Source organism: Oryx dammah, unplaced genomic scaffold (genome assembly GCF_014754425.2).
Source record: "Oryx dammah isolate SB20612 unplaced genomic scaffold, SCBI_Odam_1.1 HiC_scaffold_28, whole genome shotgun sequence".
NCBI classification, from domain to species: Eukaryota; Metazoa; Chordata; class Mammalia; order Artiodactyla; family Bovidae; genus Oryx; species Oryx dammah.
In genome coordinates, this window is record NW_024070212.1 from 91,135,737 (window position 1) to 91,152,438 (window position 16,702).

Sequence of the window (16,702 nt, forward strand, 5' to 3'; positions counted from 1 at the left end):
TGAGTCTGAGTGAACTCCAGGAGTTGGTGATGGACAAGGAGGCCTGGCGTGCTGTGATTCGTGGGGTCGCAAAGAACTGGACACGACTGAGTGACTGAACTGAACTGAACTGATGTAACGATTTAGGCAGTAAAGTCATTCCTACGTTTTCAGTGTAAAGAATGGGATACAAAAACTAGCTTGGCAGTTAAAGGAAGTATAAGAAGGCCAGCATGGCTGGAGCAGGGCAGAGGAAAAGGATCTAAGGTCACAGGAACACACAGGGCAAGATAACAAGGGGCTTTATATGTCATAGTTCAGAGTGCGGGTTTTATTTTAAGTACCATGAGAACTGTAGGGTATAACCTGGAGAGTAGCACAATCCAATTTACATTTTTAAAAAGTAAATCTGACTGCCACCTGGAAAATGGACTATAAAGAGGGCAAGTGGGGAGGCAGGGAGACCAATTTAGAGGCTACAGTCCCCCAGGCAAGAGACGATGGTGATTAAACAGGGTATAAGAGGAGTAAGCAGAGGCTGGACTGAAAATTTATTTTTTAGCTATAACACATGAATTTAACAACATCTGCCTATTGGTTGTTTGTTACTTAGAGAACAACTATAGATAAATTTCCTGATATGGCAGAAGGAACATAATCCCTACAGGTACAAAGGCCTGGGTTAGAATCCCAAGGCTCCTCCATTCGGTGGCCATATGATGCTGAGTGAGCTACTTCATCTCTGTGCACAGTCTTGTGGGGAGGCAGGCAAGAAGGTGGTCAGTGCCAATGACTTTGCAGAATTAAATGGAATCCTGTGCAGAAGGTACGTAGCAGAGATCCTGGCCCATGGTTAAAAAATGACAGCCACAACTATTAGAGGCTGCAGAGTCTCAAGTGTTAGATGCCAAAGTAAACTCAAAGACCTGTGGAAGATGAGAGGGCCTTAGGATTTTAACTCCTCTGAAATAACACAAGCATGCTGGTTGTGGTTGGGCTGGGACAGTAAACACAAGAAATACATACTTGAAGGAGTCAAGAATGTAACAGCTTCTCAGTAAGCAAAGCCTTTCTCTTATCTCTCTATCCTCTCTCCTTCCTTCTCTCTTTCTCTCTCCCCACTCATCCCATCCATTTCTCCCTCCTCTTCCCTTCTTTCTGTCATGTCACACATGTTTAATGACTGCTTGCCACATGCCAAGCCTCGTTCAAGGCACTGGGAATATAAAGGCAAACAAGCCAGACCCAGTCCCAGTCCTCACTGAGTTTATATTTTTCCAGGATAAAAAGAAATAAACACACAAAAATAATTGAAAATATTAGAAAGCAAACAAAAAGAGAAACCTACTTTAGGTAAAGCAGTCAAGGAATGATGTCTCTGACCAAATGAATTTAAGCTAAGACCCAATAAAATAAAGAAAAAGAGTTAGCCATTCAAAGAGGAAACTGCAAAGATTCTGAAAGAGAAAAAAAGAGTTTGTTGTGTTAAAAGAAAGTAAAACAGGACCAGTCACTAGAGTCCAGTAAGTGGGGGCAGAATTGGGCAGGGACCAGACCATGCAGGCCAAAGCAGGGAATTCGGGAACCGGCTGAAATGATTCAACAGGAAAGTGAAATAGTTGTGATTATTCTTACAACAGTGTGCAGTGGCCAGGCTGGGATGCAAGAACTTAGGTGGGGAGAGAGTTATGAGACTGCTGAAGTGGTCCAGATAGGAAGTGGTGGTGGTCTGGACTACAGTGGAGGCAGTCTGCCAGTGGAGATGAAGAGAAGGAAGTGGATTCAAAATAGATTTTCAAAGGCCTTGCTGCTGGGAATGAGGGAGATCTAAGGGGGAGAGGAAAGACCAAGGATGATTGAAGTGTTTGGCCTGAATAACTGGGGGGATGGTAGTGCCATTTATTGACAAAAGGAAGAATGTAGTGGGAATAAGGGGATCAAAGTTCCATCTCAAGCACAGTCAGTATGTGAGACAAGAAGGCAGCTGGGTATGAGAGTCTGGAGCCAGAATAGGTCTAGGCTGAGATAAAGTGGGTAATCATTAGCATAATGAAGGCATTTAAATCCATGTGAACAAACAAGCTCATCTTAAGGGCATTATAGAGAAAGAAGAAAGACTAGGACTTGATTATTTACAAGTCTGGGAGAAAAGAGGAAGCAGCCGCCAGCGAGGCAAGAGGAAAAGCAGAAGAGCAAGCTGTAACAGAGGTGAGAAAGAATTCAGAGGGAGGGAGGAGGGAAGCAGGAGGAAACTATGTCAAAGGGCAAACTCCCACTGGATTGGCACATGACTTTTCGGGTGACTTTGACAAAATCAATTTTAAGTGAGTGCTGGAAGACAGAAGTCAGAAAATGGTAAATTAAAGAGTGAACAGGAGAGGGAAATACACTGTGGCTCTTTTGAGATATTACTTTTAGGGGAAGAGTGAAATGGAGTGGTCTCTGGAGGGGGAGGGTGGCATTAAGGAAGATTTGCTTTTGTTTTTAGATGAACATATCACAGCATGTTTGCCTGATGATGGTGATGAACACGGGGAAAAGAGGAGAGAAGTCTTGAGACGGTGAAGGGGGATGAGATCTAGTGGCCTGCGAAAGATGAGACTCACAGAGATTAGATGGGTGTAATTCTAGATATGCAGGTCAAAAGGCAACAGTTAGAACCAGACATGGAACACTAGACTGGTTGCAAATTAGGAAAGGAGTACATCAAGGCTGTATATTGTCACCCTGCTTATTTAACTTATATGCAGAGTAGATCATGAGAAATGCCAGGCTGGATGAAGCACAAGCTGGAATTAAGATGTCAGAAAGCAGAGAACTAAAGAGCCTCTTGATAAAAGTGAAAGAGGAGAGTGAAAAGCTGGCTTAAAATTCAACATTCAAAAAACGAAGATCATGGCATCCGGTCCCATCACTTCATGGCAAATAGATGGGGAAACAATGGAAACAGTGAGAGACTTTATTTTCTTGGGCTCCCAAATCACTGCAGATGGTGATTACAGCCATGAAATTAAAAAACGCTTACTCCTTGGAAGAAAAGCTATGACCAACCTAGACAGCATATTAAAAAGCAGAGACACTACTTTGCCAACAAAGGTCCATCTAGTCAAAGCCATGGCTTTTCCAGTAGTCATGTATGGATGTAAGAGTTGGACTATAAAGAAAGCTGAGTGCTGAAGAATTGATGCTTTTGAACTGTGGTGTTGGAGAAGGCTCTTGAGAGTCCCTTGGACTGCAAAGAGATTCAACCAGTCAATCGCAAAGGAAATCAGTCCTGAATATTCATTGGAAGGACTGATGCTGAAGCTCAATACTTTGACCACCTGACTCGAAGAACTGACTCATTTGAAAAGACCCTGATGCTGGGAAAGACTGAAGGCAGGAAGAGAAGGGGACAAGAGGATAAGATGGTTGAATGGCATCACTGACTCAATGGACATGAGTCTGAGCAAGCCCCGGGAGTTGGTGATGGACAGGGAAGCCTGGCCTGCTACATATAGTCCATGAGGTAGCAGAGAGTAGAACTCAACTGAGAGACTGAACTGAACTGAACTGAATTCTAGATAGGTCAGTAAGCCTTGGGATGGACGATGAGGGTATTTGGGTCTAATAGCTTCTGTTTTTTCAACAAGGTACAAGGAAAAGTAACCAGCTAAGAAGGACGGTCAAAGACGGTTTTGGAAAGCCTGTGTGTGTATGCTCAGTCATGTCTGACTCTTTGCAACCCCATGGACTGTAGCCCACCTAGCTCCTCTGTCCACGGGATTTTCCAGGCAAGAATACTGGAATGGATCGCCATTCCCTTCCTCAGGGGATCTTCCCGATCCAGTGATTGAACCCAAGTCTCCTGTGTCTCTTGCATTGGCAGATGGATTCTTTACCACTGCACCACCTGGGAAGCCCTTGGAAAGTCTAAGAGGTTGAAAAGTGAACCTACTGCTGCTGCTGCTGCTAAGTCGCTTCAGTCGTGTCCGACTCTGTGCGACCCCACAGACGGCAGCCCACCAGGCTCCCCCGTCCCTGGGGTTCTCCAGGGAAGAACACTGGAGTGGGCTGCCGTTTCCTTCTCCAAGTGAACCTACTAGAGGAGTCATATTAACATCACAATGAGGAGTGGAGGTATGCTCCCGCCAAAGCTGAAATGCACACAGCTCTCAGACCCTGGCAGGCTACCGCTTCCATCATGTCCAACTTAGCGACCTTATGGACTGTAGCCTGCCAGGCTCCTCTGTCCATGGGATTCTCCAGGCATATATACTGGAGTGGGTTGCTGTGCCCTCCTCCAGGAGATCTTCCAGACCTAGGGACAGAACCTTTGTCTCTTATATCTCTTGCAATGGCAGGGGGGTTCTTTATCACTGGCACCACCTGGGAAGCCCTAGGCTACTTCATACTTCCATCCATTTGCCCTTGCCACTCCCTATGTCTGGAATACCCCTGTCTTAGCAAACTCCATTTTACCCTTCAAGATCCAGGCCAGGAAACTCTCTTTCTATGAAACCCTACTAAATGTCAGCTTCTCAAGAATTAGATACCACAGCTTTAAAAAAAATCTTATTTATAGCCCCAATTCTTGGCACACAATAGGTATTTAGTAAATCATGACTGAATGGAACTGAATTATAATGAATTCTCCCTTAGCTAAATTCTAATTTTTTTTCTGTTCCATTGAGAGCAGAGTTATCTATGGTACACCATCTTCTCAGTCAAAAGTCTGAATGAGTGGCTTAAAATCCTCCACAAGCCAATTTCATTTTATTAATAGTCTAATTTTTCAGCCTTTACTCATAATCATCACTGTGCCCTTCTGCAAGCTTGCCGCTTCTTCCTAATTGTATGTGATAAAATAATAATGAATACTTTTCAGTGTACATACAAAGTACCTTGACACTTGACTGGGGCAGAGTCCAGACTAGTTCCAACAAGTCACAGATAGTTATCTTGCTTGTGTTGAAAGTTCATCAAATTAATAATGATTAAGCAACTTTTCATCCAGATTAGGAAAAAAATTAATATATAAAGTTATAACAATGTTTTCTGAAAATTCTTCATATCTTACAATTTATTTGATATGTGCCCTGCTTTAGGGAAGCTGAACTTACACAAACTCAGAAAAGAGATTACTCATCTTACAAAAGGATGCTCCTCATGATATATTAATATTCAAAGTTTTTTTAGTAGAAACTGAAGTCTGACTATATTTTTTTACTTGGTTTATACATAAGTTTTCTGGAAGAAATCTAGTATATAAAATGTTAGAAGGGACTCACTGTTTAGTATATGAATTCCTTCTATGCTTCCTGAAATTTTTATTCTAAGGCCTAGAACACAGGTATGTTTCAACAATGTCAAAGATCAGCACATAGTAGCCAACAAAACAGGAAATTTGAACTTAGATAAGGATTAAAAAGTTGGAAGGGACTTTAAGGGTTAACTATTTAGTGTATGAATTCCTTCTATGCTTCCTGAAATTTTCATTCTAAGGTCTGGAACACAGGCACTGTTTCAACAACATCAAAGATCAGAAGCACAGAATAGCCAAAAACCAGGAACTTTGTACTCAGATAGATGAAGGTTAGAGCCTTGACTGCTACCATTTAAGACTCTTTAGCTAAATTATTTTAACTTTGACCATCAATTTTGTCACTTACAAACAAAGTACAAAACTTACCATGTGCGCCTTTTATGAGGATTAAACAAAGATGTGCAGACAAAACACCTATTTTAGTCTCAGTGCTCATATCAGGCCCTTAAAAAGTGGTTGTTAAAGAACTATTACAACTCAATAACAAAAAGACAACCCAATTTTAAAACAGCCAAAATATCTGAATAGGTATATCTCCTAAGATATACAAATGGCCAATGAGCACATGACAAGATGCTCAACATCAGAATCCGTTAAGGGACTGCAAATCAAACCAACAGTGAGATATGCCTTCATATCCACCAAGATAGCTAAAATAAAAAAACAGACAATAACAAGTGTCAACGGGAACGGGAAGAAATCAGAACCCTTATAGTGGAATATTATTCAGCCATTAAAAGGAATGAAGTATTACATTCCTTTTTATACCATGGATGAACCCTGAAACATAATGCTAAATGAAAGCAGCAATCACAAAAGGCCACATATTTTATGATTTCATTTATATAAAATGTCCAGAATAGGCAAAACCTTAGAGACAGAAAATAGATTAGTGGTTGCCAGAGCCTGCAAAAAGTGAGGACGGGGAATGACTACTAATGGGTACGTAGTTCCTCTTCTTTGGGGGTATTAAAAATGTTCTAAAGCTAACTGTGGTGAAGAATGCACAATTCTATGATATACTGAAACCACTGAACGTACAGGTAAAATGGTGAATTTGGGCCATATGAACTACGTCCCAATAAAGCTGTTAAAAATATTCCCAGGTAGCTCTGGCTTCTGGTTTAGCATTCTTTTTTCACTATGCTGCCTCCTTTTTGAACAAAATTTTCCTAAGGCTGGTTAAGGTTGAAAGTTAATTACCAGCTTTAACATTTTAAAGCCAAGTTATTAAAGCAAGGTAATGAGATACTTGGTCTCTTTAAGTACTAACACAATAAAATTGGGACTTTTTTTAACATGTACAACGTAACAGTTGCGAAAAGTCAGAAGGGTTTATTGCCAAACTGAATCCAGATCGCCACTTACCTGGCAGCTTCAGGAAAGCCCATCCTGTACAGCGTAACAACGACAGCTCCTCCGATGCCTAAATTATGCTGCAGAGCAACCTTTGCACCAGGAACTTGCCTTTTTCCGGCTTCCCCTCTCAGCTGCCAGCAGAGTTCAGTGCACTGAGCCAGACCTAACAAATCGAACACAGAACAGTCAGATTCCCTTGGTTTAGAAAGTGAAACAAAGTGAAAGTCCCTTAGTCGCCTCGGACTCTTTGCGATCCCAAGGACTGTAGCCTGCCAAGCTGCTCTGTCCATGGAATTCTACAGGCCCGAATACTGGAGTGGGTAGCTGTTCCCTTCTCCAGGGGATCTTCCCTACCAGGGATCAAACCCAGGTCACCCGCATTGCAGGCGGATTCTTTACCGTCTAAGCCACCAGGGAAGCCCCAAGCCCCAATCAGTTTTCTCAAGCAAAGGAACGGCTAACATTTAAGTGTGACTTTTAAGTAACCCAATTTATTCAGCCAAGACCATGATTACCTAAGTAATAACTTCTCTTAAAAGCCTGGAGGGTTTTTGCAGCTAGTCATTTTTTCTCCCTGAATAATCTGTATTTAGAAGATATGCAAGCTTAAGACATTTGGAAAAAGCAGTGGCCACAGGACTGGAAAAGGTCAGTTTTCATTCCATTCGCAATGCAATGCCAAAGAATGTTCAAACTACTGCACAACTGCACTCATTTCACACACTAGGAAAGTAATGCTCCAAATTCTCCAAGCTAGGCTTCAACAGTACATGAACCGAGAACTTCCAGATGTTCAAGCTGGATTTAGAAAAAGCAGAGGAACCAGAGATCAAATTGCCAACATCCACCGGATCATAGAAACAGCAAGAGAATTCCAGAAAAACATCAACTTGTATTTCATTGACTACACCTTTGACTGTGTGCATCACAACAAACTGGAAAATTCTTTAAAAAGACTTGGGAATACCAGACTACCTTACCTGCCTCCTGAGAAACCGGTATGCAGGTCAGGAAGCAACAGTTACAACCCGACATGGAACAGATTGGTTCCAAATTCGGAAAAGAGCATGTCAAGGTTGTATATTGTCACCCTGCTTATTTAACTTCTATGCAGAGCACATCATGAGAAATGCTGGACTGGAGGAAGCACAAGCTGGACTCAAGATTGCTGGGAGAAATATCAATAACCTCAGATATGCAGATGACACCACCCTTATGGCAGAAAGTGAAGAGGAACTAAAGAGCCTCTTGATGAAGGTGAAAGAGGATAGTGAAAAAGCTGGCTTAAAACTCAGGGTTCAAAAAACTGAGATCATGGCATCTAGTCCTATCACTTCATGGCAAATAGACGGGGAAACAATAGAAACAGTGAAAGACTATTGGGCTCCAAAATCACTGCAGATGGTGACTGTAGCCATGAAATTAAAAGATGCTTGCTTCTTGGAAGGAAAGTTATGACCAACTTAGAGACCATATTAAAAATCAGAGATATCACTTTGCCAACAAAGGTCCTATAGACATACATGACTTGAGCAAGGTCCAAGGGATGGTGAAAGACAGGGAAGCCTGGTGTGCTGCAGTCCTTGGGCTCGCAAGGACTTGGGCATGACTGAGTGACCAAACAACAACAACAACAAAGAAATTCCCTGTGCTCTTTAAATTTACCCACCCTGTCATTTTTGGCAATGTTGAAAGAGAAAACACTGAATATACAGTTCTCTGCTGAGGCAAAAGAGCATAAAAATAATTTACTTTTACTATTCTTAATATATCAAAAGACTATAATCTAGGATTGGTAACTGGCTTCACCTAAAAAATTTAGCCAGTATAGGAAAATTTCCTATTACTGTTCTTAAAAAGTTCCTAGAAAGAATGAGTTGTTTTACAGATCTATTAACAAGAATGGCACTGGATACATAAAAACTGCATTTTGTCCTCTGGATAATAAAATCAGATTTTTAGAGTTGGAAGGAACTTATGAGCCCCCCCCCCCAAAACTGAGTTCCCTTTCTGAATTTATGATTAATCTCTTTATCCAAAACTTGTCTCCTTTGCCCTCAGTCCTTTTCTTGTCCCCTCAATCCTCTGCTAACTGAACACTAATTAGAGTCAGATGACTAAGATTACTGTTGTTGATAACATAGTTACTGTACTAAGATTGCTGTTGTATATACTATTATTAACATACAAACTCAAGTTATTTTTCCTGGCCAGATGAACTCACAGACCCCCAAGCCATGGACCACCTGCCCTGAGAATCATAAACCAAACATATTCTGACTCCCAAAACCATGATTGAAAAATGTCACATAAATGTCACAACATGATGATTAATTCCAGTCTTTGTCCTTCTGCTTTAAAACATCCCTAATTCAAAGACTAAGATGGAGTAGATCTGAGACTTGTTTCTCACTCTCTTTCATGGCACCCTGTAAATAAACCCTTCAATTCAGTTCAGTCGCTCAGTTGTGTCCGACTCTTTGCGATCCCATGAATCACAGCACGCCAGGCCTCCTTGTCCATCACCAAATCCCAGAGTTCACTCAAACTCACATCCATCGAGTCGGTGATGCCATCCAGCCATCTCATCTTCTGTGGTCCCCTTCTCCTCCTGCCCTCAATCCCTCCCAGCATCAGAGTCTTTTCCAATGAGTCAACTCTTTGCATGAGGTGGCCAAAGTACTGGAGTTTCAGCTTTAGCATCATTCCTTCCAAAGAAATCCCAGGGTTGATCTCCTTCACAATGGACTGGTTGGATCTCCTTGCAGTCCAAGGGACTCTCAAGAGTCTTCTCCAACACCACAGTTCAAAAGCATCAATTCTTTGGTGCTCAGCCTTCTTCACAGTCCAACTCTCACATCCATACATGACCACTGGAAAAACCATAGCCTTGACTAGACAGACCTTTGTTGGCAAAGTAATGTCTCTGCTTTTGAATATGCTATCTAGGTTGGTCATAACTTTTCTTCCAAGGAGTAAGCGTCTTTTAATTTCACGGCTGCAGTCACCATCTGCAGTGATTTTGGAGCCCCTCAAAATAAAGTCTGACACTGTTTCCACTGTTTCCCCATCTGTTTCCCATGAAGTGATGGGACCAGATGCCATGATCTTCGTTTTCTGAATGTTGAGCTTGAAGCCAACTTTTTCACTCTCCACTTTCACTTTCACAAGAGGCTTTTTAGTTCCTCTTCACTTTCTGCCATAAGAGTGGTGTCATCTGCATATCTGAGGTTATTGGTATTTCTCCCAGCAATCTTGATTCCAGCTTGTGATTCTTCCAGCCCAGTGTTGCTCATGATGTAATCTGCATAGAAGTTAAATAAGCAGGGTGACAGTATACAGCCTTGATGTACTCCTTTTCCTATTTGGAACCAGTCTGTTGTTCCATGTCCAGTTCTAACTGTTGCTTCCTGACCTGCATATAGGCTTCTCAAGAAGCAGCTCAGGTGATCTGGTATTCCCATCTCTTTCATAATTTTCCACAGTTTATTGTGATCCACACAGTCAAAGGCTTTGGCATAGTCAATAAAGCAGAAACAGATGTGTTAAACCTTTACTTTGCTGCAAACGCCCACTGTTAGAGTTTGGCTTTATACACCAAACCATGGGCATGCGGCCCTTGTTTAGTTAAAACATTAGCAATGAGAAACTGTAAGAAAACTGTAAGATTAAGTAATTTGTGAATGGAGACAAAGCAGGCTAATTCCAGAGTTGAGCTTAGAATCCAGGTCTCCCGATTTGCATTTGTTTTCCTCCCAGACCAGCTATTTAAGAATGTTCTATCAGGAAAGACTGGTTTCATTGTCCTGAAGGCACAGCAAACAGGTCTACCTGTAATATCTGTTCTTACACCCACCCCTAATCACAGCGTCTGATTCCCAAGTACCTATGACAATTTTCTTTTTATAAAATTAAATTTATTTATTTTTAAATGAAAACAAAGATAAGCATTTTTAATGATAAAAGGTACAATTCACAAAGAAGGTAGACATCATAAACCATTAGACACCTAACAACAAAGAAACAAAGATACATAAAGCAAAAGTCAGAAGAAATAGAAGAGAAAGAAAAATACATATAATCATAGTGATACATATCAACATTTCTCTGAGAATATTTTATCAAGTGCAGAAAAAGTAATAAAAGCACCTTGAATGATGTCATTAATAGTTTAAATATAGTGGATTTCTATTTATATTAATTTATATTAATCTTATATCCTACACAAATATATTTAAAATTTTGTATCTAATATATTGTAATGTAACATATTGTAAATGTCAAAAAGATAAACATTACTAAATTTTAAAAAGTAGAATTCTTTTATTGTGTGATTCAGTTATACACATACACATTATAGGTTATTACAAGATATTGACTACAGTTCCCTGTGCTATACAGTAAATCTTTGTTGCTTGTTGCATATCTGTTTTCTTAAATTAGAAATCTAGCATTCTATTCATACTAAGTCAAACAAGTGGAATCAAAATGTTAGGCAAAAATTCATAACTTTTCTAAAATATATATGTATACAAGAGTTTTTCTACTATGCTTGATAAAGTCTTGAGAAAGAACGTCAAAAAAAAAAAAAAAGACGAGTGGGGAAATTTGAAAACATATGACAGTTTTCTATATAACTTCAACCTCCTCAGAAAATTTAACTGCCATTTCTCCATTGTAGACAATGCCTACATATTTTTACAGAATATATATTTTAAACATTGTTTTAAAATAGGTGATTCTATATCTTGGAATGATTTTTTTGAATTGTGAACACTTTGAATATTAAGGTCAAAGTGAATAATTCTAATATATCCAAACTTTGGAGCAATCAGTTTTACTTGAAATCTGCCAAATAAAAAGCTTAAACATTCATGAATACGTAAGATAAAAAAACATTAACCTTAAATAGATAAGGTTTTCTTATTAAACAAAAATAATAATTTCTTGTGGGCTTTATAACATATATAAAAGAAAAATTCACAACTACAGTATTTTAAAGCCTGGACAGGAGAAATGGAAATGCACTATTGTGATGTTCTTTTACTATTAGTGAAGTAGTAATAGGACACTTGAAGATAGGCTAAAATAATAAAGATAAAATGGAGAAACAAAAAGCAATCCAAAACTAGGCTGAAAAAAATAGAGAAACAGGAAAAAAGAACAACTAGGACAAAGAGAACATATACAGCCATACAAACAATCACATCAAATTCAAACAGTCTAAATACCCCAACCAAAAGCAGACATTGCCAGTGCAGAGCAGAAAAACAAGAACCAACTAAATGCTGCCAATGCACTTTAAAAAAATCACAAATAGGTTAAAGCGTAACAGATAAAAAAAGGTATACCATGTTCAGTTCAGTTCAGTCCAGTCACTCAGTCGTGTCTGACTCTTTGCGACCCCATGAATCGCAGCACACCAGGCCTCCCTGTCCATCACCAACTCCCGGAGTTTACTCAAACTCATGTCCATCGAGTCGGTGATGCCATCCAGCCATCTCATCCTCTGTCGTCCCCTTCTCCTCCTGCCCCCAATCCCTCCCAGCATCAGGGTCTTTTCCAATGAGTCAACTCTTCTCATGAAGTGGCCAAAGTACTGGAGTTTCAGCTTCAGCATTAGGCCTACCATGTTAGCACTGGTTAAAAATTGAAAGCTAGAGTGGCCATATTAAATCAGCCAAAGTAGATCTCAGTGCAAAGACTTGCCAGAGCAAAGAAGGCCATTTCATGAAGATACAGGGGAAAATGTAAAACTGTCTTTATCCACAGATGATATGATTATCTATGCAGAAAACTTGATGGCAGTTTTAAACAACTACTAAAATTAATAAGTCAGTTTTAGCAAGGCTACAAGATTAATATATAAAAATTTCATTATATTTCTATATACTATTAATAAAAATTTGAAACTGAGAAGATACCACTCACAACAGCACCAAAAATATGAAATACTTAGGGATAAATCTGACAAAGATTGCAAGACCTATATGGTGAAAACTATATACTTCTGAAAAAAGTTAAAAGGCTAAATAAATGGGGATATATATTTTCTTTATGGGTCAGAAAATTTACTATTGTTTGAGTCTCAATTCACTTCCAAATAAATCTATACATTCAACTTAACCCTAACAAAAAATTACAGGAAGGTTTTCTGTAGAAATCAACAAGCTGATTCCAAACTTCTATAGAACTGCAAAGAAGCTAAAATAGCCAAGCAACTCTGAAAAAGAATAAAGTTGAGGGCTAAAGCTACCTAATTTCAAGAACTGTTTTGAAGGTACAATAATCAAAACAGTACAGTACTCATGTAAAGCCAGTAAAGATAGACAAATTGGTTAACTGGAAAGAAAAGAGAAACCAGAAATAATGCCCACAACTAAGGAACTAAATCACTAGATCTTTGACAAAGGCAGTACAATGGATAAAGTAGAATTTCTAATAAATGGCACTCCAACAACTGGAAATCACTGTGTAAAAAATGGACTCGAATTAATACTTTGTATAACACATAAAAAATAACTCAAAATGGGTAACAAATCTAAATGTAAGGCTGAAAGCATAAAACGTTTAGGAAAAAAACATAGGAAAAGATCTTTCTGACCCAAGGATAGGAAAAGATTTCTTAGACAGTTAAGTTCAGTCGCTCAGTCGTCTCCGACTCCTTGTGACCCCATGAATCGCAGCACTCCAGGCCTCCCTGTCCATCACCAACTCCTGGAGTTCACTCAGACTCACGTCCATCGAGTCAGTGATGCCATTCAGCCATCTCATCCTCTATCAACGCCTTCTCCTCCTGCCCCCAAACCCTCCCAGCATTGGAGTCTCTTCACTTTCTGCCATAAGGGTGGTGTCATCTGCATATCTGAGGTTATCGATATTTCTTCCGGCAATCTTGATTCCAGCTTGTGATTCTTCCAGCCCAGCGTTGCTCATGATGTAATCTGCATAGAAGTTAAATAAGCAGGGTGACAATATACAGCCTTGATGTACTCCTTTTCCTATTTGGAACCAGTCTGTTGTTCCATGTCCAGTTCTAACTGTTGCTTCCTGACCTGCATATAGGTTTCTCAAGAGGCAGGTCAGGTGGTCTGGTATTGCCATCTCTTTCAGAATTTTCCACAGTTTCTTGTGATCCACACAGTCAAAGGCTTTGGCATAGTCAATAAAGCAGAAATAGATGTTTTTCTGGAACTCTCTTGCTTTTTCCACGATCCAGCAGATGTTGGCAATTTGATCTCTGCTTCCTCTGCCTTATCGAAAAACAGTTTGAACATATGGAAATTCACAGTTCACATACTGTTGAAGCCTGGCTTGGAGAATTTTAAGCATTACTTTACTAGCGTGTGAGATGAGTGCAACTGTGTGGTAGTTTGAGCATTCTTTGGCATTGCCTTTCTTTGGGATTGGAATGAAAACTTTTCCAGTCCTGTGGCCACTGCTGAGCTTTCCAAATGTGCTGGCATATTGAGTGTAGCACTTTCACAGCATCATCTTTCAGCATTTGAAATAGCTGAAATGGAATTCCATCAACTTCATTAGCTTTGTTCATAGTGATGCTTTCTAAGGCCCACTTGACTTCACATTCCAGGATGTCTGGCTCTAGGTGAGTGATCACACCATTGTGGTTATCTGGGTCATGAAGATCTTTTTTGAACAGTTCTTCTGTGTATTCTTGCCACCTATTCTTAATATCTTCTGCTTCTGTTAGGTCCATACCATTTCTGTCTTTTATCGAGCCCATCTTTACATGAAATGTTCCCTTGGTATCTCTAATTTTCTTGAAGAGATTTCTAGTCTTTCCCATTCTGTTCTTTTCCTTTATTTCTTTGCATTGATCGCTGAGGAAGGGTTTCTTATCTCTTCTTGCTATTCTGTGGAACTCTGCATTCAGATGCTTATATCTTTGCTTTTCTCCTTTGCTTTTCGCCTCTCTTCTTTTCACGGCTATTTGTAAGGCCTCCTCAGACAGCCATTTTGCTTTTTTGCATTCCTTTTCCATGGGGATGGTCTTGATCCCTGTCTCCTGCACAATGTCACGAACCTCATTCCATAGTTCATCAGGCACTCTATCTATCAGATCTAGGCCCTTAAATCTATTTCTCACTTCCACTGTATAATCATAAGGGATTTGATTTAGGTCATACCTGAATGGTCTAGTGGTTTTCCCTACTTTCTTCAATTTAAGTCTGAATTTGGCAATAAGGAGTTCATGATCTGAGCCACAGTCAGCTCCTGGTCTTGTTTTTGCTGACTGTATAGAGCTTCTCCATCTTTGGCTGCAAACAATATAATCAATCTGATTTCAGTGTTGATCATCTGGTGATGTCCATGTGTAGAGTCTTCTCTTGTGTTGCTGGAAGAGGGTGTTTGCTATGACCAGTGTGTTCTCTTGGCAAAACTCTATTAGCCTTTGCCCTGCTTCATTCTGTAGTCCAAGGCCAAATTTGCCTGTTACTCCAGGTGTTTCTTGACTTCCTACTTTTGCATTCCAGTCCCCTATATTGAAAAGGACATCTTTTTTGGGTGTTAGTTTTAAAATGTCTTGTAGGTCTTCATAGAACCATTCAACTTCAGCTTCTTCAGCGTTACCCGTTGGAGCGTAGGCTTGGATTACTGTGATATTGAATGGTTTGCCTTGGAAACAAACAGAGATCATTCTGTCATTTTTGAGACTGCATCCAAGTACTGCATTTCGGACTCTTTTGTTGACCATGATGGCTACTCCATTTCTTCTAAGGGATTCCTGCCCGCAGTAGTAGATATAATGGTCATCTGAGTTAAATTCACCCATTCTAGTCCATTTTAGTTTGCTGATTCCTAGAATGTCAACATTCACTCATGCCGTATCCTGTTTGACCACTTCCAATTTGCCTTGATTCATGGACCTGACATTCCAGGTTCTTATGCAATATTGCTCTTTACAGCATCGGACCTTGCTTCTATCCCCAATCACATGCACAACTGGTTATTGTTTTTCCTTTGGCTCCATCCCTTCATTCTTTCTGGAGTTATTTCTCCACTGATCTCCAGTAGCATATTGGGCACCTACTGACCTAGGGAGTTCCTCTTTCAGTATCCTTTCAGTTTGCCTTTTTATACTGTTCATGGGATTCTCAAGGCAAGAACACTGAAGTGGTTTGCCTTCTCCAGTGGAAAATTCTTCAAGAGATGGCAATACCAGACCACCTGACCTGCCTCTTGAGAAACCTATATGCAGGTCAGGAAGCAACAGTTAGAACCCGACATGGAACAACAGACTGGTTCCAACTAGGAAAAGGAGTACGTCAAGACTGTATATTGTCACCCTGCTTATTTAACGTCTATGCAGAATACATCATGAGAAACGTTGGGCTGGAAGAAGCACAAGATGGAATCAAGATTGCCGGGAGAAATATCAATAACCTCAGATATGCAGATGACACCACCGTTATGGCAGAAAGTGAAGAGGAACTAAAAAGCCTCTTGATGAAAGTGAAAGAGGAGAGTGAAAAAGTTGGCTTAAAGCTCAACATTCAGAAAACGAAGATCATGGCATCTGGTCCCATCATTTCATGGGAAATAGATGGGGAAACAGTGAAAAAGTGTCAGACTTTATTTTGGGGGACTCCAAAATTACTGCAGATGGTGATTACAGCCATGAAATTAAAAGACGCTTCCTTCTTGGATAAAAAGTCATGACCAACCTAGATAGCATATTCAAAAGCAGAGACATTACTTTGCCAACAAAGGTCTGTCTAGTCAAGGCTATGTTTTTTCCAGTGGTCATGTATGGATGTGAGAGTTGGACTGTGAAGAAAGCTGAGCACCGAAGAATTGATGGTTTTCAACTGTGGTGTTGGAGAAGACCCTTGAGAGTCCCTTGGACTTCAAGGAGATCCAACCGGTCCATTCTAAAGGAGATCAGCCTTGGGTGTTCTTTGGAAGGAACGATGCTAAAGCTGAAACTCCAGTACTTTGGCCACCTCATGTGAAGAGTTGACTCACTGCAAAAGACTCTGATGCTGGGAGGGATTGAGGGCAGGAGGAGAAGGGGACGACAGAGGATGAGATGGCTGG

At 40.2% G+C, this 16,702-nt stretch overlaps 1 protein-coding gene across 3 annotated transcripts in view; it reads right to left on the minus strand.

Annotated features, from left to right (window-relative positions):
* The window catches only part of SCP2 (sterol carrier protein 2), a 190,413-nt gene that overhangs the window by 108,754 nt on the left and 64,957 nt on the right, over positions 1–16,702 (minus strand). For all 3 annotated transcript variants that reach the window (XM_040231168.1, XM_040231167.1, XM_040231166.1), the window contains exon 12: positions 6,653–6,806. In XM_040231168.1, coding sequence (XP_040087102.1) covers positions 6,653–6,806 — 154 coding nt within the window. The remainder of the gene's footprint in view (positions 1–6,652; positions 6,807–16,702) is intronic.